This window comes from Tarenaya hassleriana, unplaced genomic scaffold, assembly GCF_000463585.1.
Source record: "Tarenaya hassleriana unplaced genomic scaffold, ASM46358v1 Cleome20, whole genome shotgun sequence".
NCBI classification, from domain to species: Eukaryota; Viridiplantae; Streptophyta; class Magnoliopsida; order Brassicales; family Cleomaceae; genus Tarenaya; species Tarenaya hassleriana.
This window is the reverse complement of record NW_010965373.1, coordinates 2,165,331-2,172,614: the sequence shown is the minus strand read 5'-3', so window position 1 is coordinate 2,172,614 and position 7,284 is coordinate 2,165,331. Positions and strand designations below refer to the sequence as shown.

Below are 7,284 nucleotides of genomic sequence, written 5' to 3'. Positions count from 1 at the left end.
CAAGAAGGTAGATATCATGTTACCATCTTCAGAAATTTCATGGAAACTAATGCTCGTAGAAATTTTGATGCGCGTGGGTCCAATTTGTGGGAAAATAAATATTTTTTATCCATAAAACCCAAAGTCATAATCCAGTCAAATCTAATTTAATATAAAAAATCTTTTATAAACAAAAATATTTAAGAATAATTGGATCAAAGCGGAACTGAAATCCACATATACCCCGATGGAATATGGCAGAGAACAATTGGTGGTCAAACAATCAAACAACAAATTTAAGAACAAAATGGTACGAACAATTTGAACACATTATTTTTGTTATACCCTTGTTTAATCGTAATAATGTTTTTCATCTAATTAAATTCTAGTTGTGAAACGGACCAGAAATACTGAAATCGAGATTATCGGAATTTTGTTTTTTGTACGGATAAATTATACAGATTGTAAAATATATTATATTATATACGTAAATGTAGACTTCCGTAAGTCTAAATTTGGTAATAAAATACAGAATAACGTGATTTTGTGAGGACAAGAAAGGATATCTTCGAATTTTTTAAAGAAAAATAAAAAAAATTGTATATTCTTAAAAAAAATATCCTAGATTGCGAAGAGGGACGATACGACTAACGACTTTCACTTATAATATTATGTGGTGTTTGATTTTTCCACAAACACCATAAATTAAATATGACATTTGCAATTTCTAAAACGTTACGAATGAATTTTCAACCAATTGATTGCGTAGTAATAACTTGTTTATAGACATAATTTTTTTTTTTTTTTTGTTAAAGGTTGTGTATATTGAATTAAACTTACTTGTACATCAAAATCAGTTACAGACAGCTAATTAGCAGTGGATGAAGGCTAAGTAACCCAAAAAAAGAGGAATACAGAGGACCCAAATGAGACAGTGATTCGATCAAAGAAGTGTTGAGAGCTTCAGGAACCTGAGAACCAGATTTGTAGTAGAATGCTGGCTGTTTCCGGGTGAGTTAACCATATCGCAGCCATCTTTGTGCGGAAAGCACGATCTATGTCTTTACGCAGCACCGCCAAGTCTTTGAAAGTTGAATTGTGGAGTCTTGAATTTCTTTCAGACCAAATAATATAAATGATTATCTGCCATGATATGCAAGCTCCCCAAAATCGGTGTTTGCAATTCCACCTTCCTGTTAACCATGTGAGAGTGTCTTCCCAGGTTGTAAGAGTGGGCAACGGTCCCCACCTGTTCATAGTGTTTCGGAACAGTTCACTACTCATGTGGCATTCGAAGAGGATGTGATTTCTGCTTTCTATTCCTCTTCCGCAGAATAAGCATGACGATTGTGTTTGGATACCCCATTGCATCATTCGTTCCCTTGTTGGGCATCGATCAAGGACAAACAACCATGCTATGAATGAGTGTTTAGGAGTACGGAATCTGCACCATACAGTTCTATGCCAGGGAACCGAGGGTAGTGTTGGGGTAATTGCTTGCCATACCTCTTTTGCCAAGAAGTTCTCCCGGATCTTGTTTTCAACTGTCCAAATTGTAGTATCCTCTTGATCCGAGAGTTCCTTTTCTGACAAGAGAACGTAAAGATTGGTGAGTTGATCTGATCTTGCAGGAGGTAAACACCAAGTTCCATCCCTTTGTAGATCTCCCACTTTACTTTGCAAAGGGATACCCAAACGTGTAGGGCCTGCACAACCGAGATAGTCAATCATAGGACCTAAAGATGACCAATTATCCCACCAAAACCATGTATTTAATCCATTCCCTATCGATGTTGAAATGAAGTTTCTGGCTTTTGCTCGCCCTTTGAGCAGTTTCCGAAAGATCCATGAATGACCAGCTTGTGGCTTGATACTCCAAAAGCTGCGCGTTCGGATGTATTTGCTTTTGATCCATGCCACCCATAATGATCCGTTTCTAAAGAATAATGACCATATCAATTTTTGAATGGATACCTCATTCCAAGTCTGAATGTTTCGCAGCCCTAAACCTCCATTTTCCTTTGGTGTAGTGACAGTGTTCCATGCTACCTTAGCTCCTCCCGCAATATCAGGGCTCCCCCTCCATAGGAATCTGGAAGACATTGAGTTTATTTCCCTAATGCATCCTTTTGGTAATACAATAATTTATAGAATGTCATAGACAAATTTAAGAGAATAATTTGCAAGATATATTGTATAAGATAATATTGTACATTTAGATGAAGATTGAGGAGAGGAGTATTCATCTATGCTTTCCAAATTTTTTGGAAGATTTAGTTAGTTCGAAGATAAAGTAAACTTTCGTATTATAAAAAATAATTTATTTTATTTTTGTGAGTTTTCATCAGTTTTGTTCACTTTTCTGCTTTCTTTTCGATTTATAGTTTTTTGTTGAAATGAAAAAACAAATATAAAAATTATTAGAGGTAGATATGATTAAAAACAATTAGTGACACAATATTAATTTTAAAAAAATCAAATATTACTCATATTAAAGAGTTTTTGAGGTCGTATGTTAGTGTTTGGAATTTATGGTATTTCTACATTATATGGGGATCAACTCAGTTAAATATATAAGGGCCAATAGTAAATAATATTTTAAGTGAAAATTAGTAAAATAAATATTATATTTGAAAGTTTATTAAACATTTTTTCTTGGGTAGTTGTATCATCTATATTGGTTTATCATGTCAATCTTGCAGTCATACGGATTTTGACATGATCAATTAAAGCAGGTTATGATCATATATACATCACAAGTATTGTTTTCTTGGACATAGTCAAAATGGAATAAATTTTCAATTCTCAAAATAAAGTCATCGCTTTGATTATTATATATTCTAAAAAAGTATAATAATTGGAAATTTAAAATTATCAATAATATTATATATTTAATGTATTGACTCGAAAGTTTCAATAATCATACAAATTAAATATTCCAAAATATTGAAAGACCTCTATATATATATATATATTATTTAATGGGTTTTATGAAATAGGCCCATTGTGCGGCAAGCCAACGGCCCAACAAAAAACATACGAGGTGGGCCCACTTGAATCAGCGTCACAACAAAGTGAAAACAAAGGTTGGGCCCACCTAAAGCAACACGTGTTGTACCTACAATTACAATGCATACAACATTCTCGACGCCATTTGTATGGGGATCGAATTTAAACTGATTTGTGTTGCTAAAGTTGCTTCTCGTCATCATGGAAAATTTATACCACGTGCATATCTACTCTAGAGATTGTTATAGTTCACTATTTTTTTTTTCATTTTTAAAATTCAAAAAGGGACTAAATTACAAATTATATTAAAAAAAGATTTTGCAAACTATATTATTTTGAATTCTCAAAACTACCATTAAAAAATAAAAATAAAAACGAGTTGGATAAATTAGGGTTACATTTTTAAAAAAATTTATCAGGCTTTGAAAAAAAAAACTTTTTTGTCTCCCTCGTAAAATTGAAATTTCTAAATAATAATATTCTAATTTTTTTTGTTGTTGTTGTTGGTATAATTGGTAAAGACCCCAATATATAATGGACAAGTAGAAAATGTGACGATGGTTATTTCGAGGAAATTAAGGTTGAAGTTGCATAGCCCTTCGCTTCCCTTTCGAGGTAAATCCATTCTCAGCTCGAACCAAATTTTCGAGTCGTCCACTATATATTTTATACCGAAATATATATATATTTTAAAATACAAATTCTTTTTCGTTTCTTTCTTAAATAATTCAAAGTGGGTCCCTGTGCACAAAATGGTCCCTAGAAGAAAACGAAATCCTAAATGTTCTGTTTTCAATTATTGGCGTTTTAGTTTTAAAAAAAGATTATTGTTGTTTTGGTCACGTGCTATTATATATATTCGGAAGCAATATGTGGGAATATAAAATAAGTTGACTTTGCCCAAGTGTATTTTGTAACTACTTTATAAACTGCATATTTTTAACTGCGATTTGTTTGTTAATAACCTTAATAATAATAATAATAATAATAATAATAATAATAATATCTTGTGTTTTATTTACAAGAATATATAGCATATGCTGCCCTTCCAATCTCTGAATCATCATACTATCTCATCTTAACATATATACACATACATTAAACATACATTGAATAATAGATCATTTTATTCGAATAGAATCAGATCTAAAAAAAATATTTGATCTTGTATAATTTTTAGATTAAAATAACTGAATTTAAATGGAATATAGAGATAATTAAATCACACTTTGACATTAAAAAAAATTGAAATGAATATTTCAAATTTTAAATTCCAAATATGCACCAAGTTCTGAAAGGAAGTTGGAACTTGCGTATGAAACACAAACAGAATATATTTTCACAAAAGTTGAGAAAGACATGCAATATTTAAATTATTTTCTATATTTCGGGGAAACTTTGGTGATTTTAATTTGAATATAAAAAACAAGTCAAGGAGAGGAAAGTTTGAATGATTTTCATGTCAATAGACGTATGACTCGAGTTTATTATTAATAAAAATAGTGTTGACATTCGTTCACGTATGAATATGTGTGTGAATGCTAGAAAACAGTTTCCATTAGGTAGCAAAAAAATGAATACAAAGACTTTCCTAGTATTGGGCCCGTAGACTTAATTTGTTAAGAAGAAACTATATTAATTGTTTTTCATATGCAATACATATAATTAATACTATATATATATATATATATATATATATATATATCAAACATTTGCTATTCAATGTCGATTAGATCGATTTAATTAGGCAAACCACATGTTGTTTTCCAAAATCTTTATTCCTAATTTTGTTTTATAAATTAAGTTTTAGCAAAGATATTGAAAGTTATTGTTTTGTTTTCTTTGGTTTTTCCTTTATACTAAAATTTAATTTTGAATGTAATAACAATTATAAATTTAAAAAAATTTATGAATAAATAAATTATTTTAATTAACCATATATTATTGATTTATTACCATTTTATAAAACAATTTAAAATTATTAAAATAAAATATTAAAAATGATTAATTTTTAAAAAACACATTTAAAAATTTTAATTTAAAAAAAATCTACTTAAAATCTCAGGTATCAACAAATAAAAACACAACTATATTTTGATAAAAATATACAAAAATATTTTTATATATTTTGTTGTTATATTATATGTTTTTAAATTAGGATTTTGTAATTAATATTTTTTGTTTTATAACAATTTTGCTTTAGATTCAACTATAATAGAATGCTAATTCAAGTTTTTTTGTTGAAAGCTAATTCAAGTTGATAACTAACTCTTATATTGAAAGAAAAGAAAAATAACACGATAAATGTTTTTTTCATGTAAAACAATTTGTAGAGAGGAATTGTGATGGTTTAACAGCTACATGTGTATATAGACAGAACATGATGTTTTTCTATTCATATCCAAATTTAAATATAAATTAAATAAGTCTATGTATATTTTAGTTAATTTAGGTTTCAATATAAAAAAGAAAAATATGTAATTATACAAACTTCCAATAATTTGGTTACACAATCATTTATATTTTCAGAACAAATAAAATAATCTATTCTACCCAAAAAAATGTATTTTTTTATATGTTGAAGTTTAAAATGTAAAAAAAATGATAATGAAATTTATGTTCTAATAATGAAGTTTAAAAGAAATATATTTATTATTTAAAAATGTTTATTAGTCGGTTGTTTAATTTTATTGAAATCTGATTTATTGTCAATGAAATATAATTTTAAATCTTAGAAAATTAAATACTAAATATAATTATTTAGAAATGGGTCAAAAGTGTAAGATTTTCTTATTTTATTTTAAAAATATAATTTACTATGACAAATGATGTGGCAAATTTGGGATAATGATTTTTTAACAACATCGTGGGGATAATTTATAATCATAAATAATTTGCCTGATAATATATACTTTAAACTAGATTTGAAACTCACGAATGAATCAAAATCAATTTGATATTTTCCCCGGAATTCTAAACACCAAAACATTAAACATCTTACTCTCTTTTATAGTATTTGAAATTTATAAGATACACATCAAAGAAATTGGAGAGAATATGATTATGTATTATTAATATTTAAATTAATTTGGATGTATCGGTTAAATTAGATTACAAAATCATGATTGGTGAATGAAAGTTTTGGTGTATCTATAGGTTACGGGTTCGAAAATTTATACTAATGGTTTCATTGATAAAAAAAATTATTTAAAAAAAGAAGAAAATGCCGAGAAAACACCAATCTTAGTCCGTTCGTGACGTGTAAGAAAACTTTAAAACTAAATATCGAAAACTTTGGACGAAATTTTCATCAAATTGTAGAGAAATTTTATAGGAATTTACACAGAAAATCAGTCTATAATGCAATGCATGGGCCCCATGTCCAATCTCCGTGTCTATGCTATATATAATTTCAGGTTCATGCATACATAAAAGCAGCCACTCTCTCTCTGTTCCTAAAAAAAGAACAAATCTCTCTCCTTCTCTCTCTCTGTCTCTCTGGTCACTCTTTCATGGCTTCACTTCGAGGTTCTTCTTGGCATTTTCTGGGCACAAACCCTAAAAAATGCAGCTTCATGAGTTCTTCATCTCAATCACAGACCAAACTCTCCACACGAATCTTCAACCAGGTTTCTGTTTCGGTCTCTCTTCATTTCTGGGCTCTTTCCCGTGTCGTCTTGTAATTAACCAAACCCCTGTTTTGAAACAGAGGTTCCTGTCGTGTTCGATGTCGATGAACGGCTCTGAAGCAGACCGAAAAACGCCGCTCGGCACGGCGGAGACAAGGACCTTCCCGGCGGTTCTTTCGCCGGAATATGCGGCGGAGAGGCTTATATCCGCCGTGTCGGATCTCAAATCCAATCCTCCGCCGTTCTCCTCCGGCATCGTCCGGTTACAGGTACACCACCGTGGATTTTTCCTCGCTAAAAATATCCGAATTTGTGGGTGAGAAGTGAACTTTCGCCACGTGGAACGTTTGCATTGGGCTTCGTGATGTCGTCTTCGTCCCATGTCGAAGACATCATCATCATCATCGATGAGTGATCAAAAGTTACCTGTAACCGGACAATGCGTCGTAACTAGATGATGCCAATGGTACATGTAGTTCGAATAATAAATAAACGTATCTAAATTAAATTACTTCAAATTTCATTAGATATAAAATTTTAAATCAAATTTATTAAATTATTATTAGACTCATATCAAACGCAAAAAAAAAAAAAATTCAAAATTATATTTCATTATCCGAATAAATGTAAAATAAAATAATATCTAATACAAGTCTAAATATATATA

General features: G+C 29.8%; 1 protein-coding gene across 1 annotated transcript in view; it reads left to right on the top strand.

Moving 5' to 3' along the window:
* The first annotated feature begins 6,417 nt into the window (after positions 1 to 6,417).
* The window catches only part of LOC104813869 (isochorismate synthase 2, chloroplastic-like), a 6,402-nt gene continuing 5,535 nt past the window's right edge, over positions 6,418 to 7,284 (top strand). The window contains exons 1-2 of the mRNA XM_010541652.1: positions 6,418 to 6,617; positions 6,698 to 6,886. Of these exons, the coding sequence (XP_010539954.1) occupies positions 6,501 to 6,617; positions 6,698 to 6,886 (306 nt within the window). The 5' untranslated portion in view covers positions 6,418 to 6,500. The remainder of the gene's footprint in view (positions 6,618 to 6,697; positions 6,887 to 7,284) is intronic.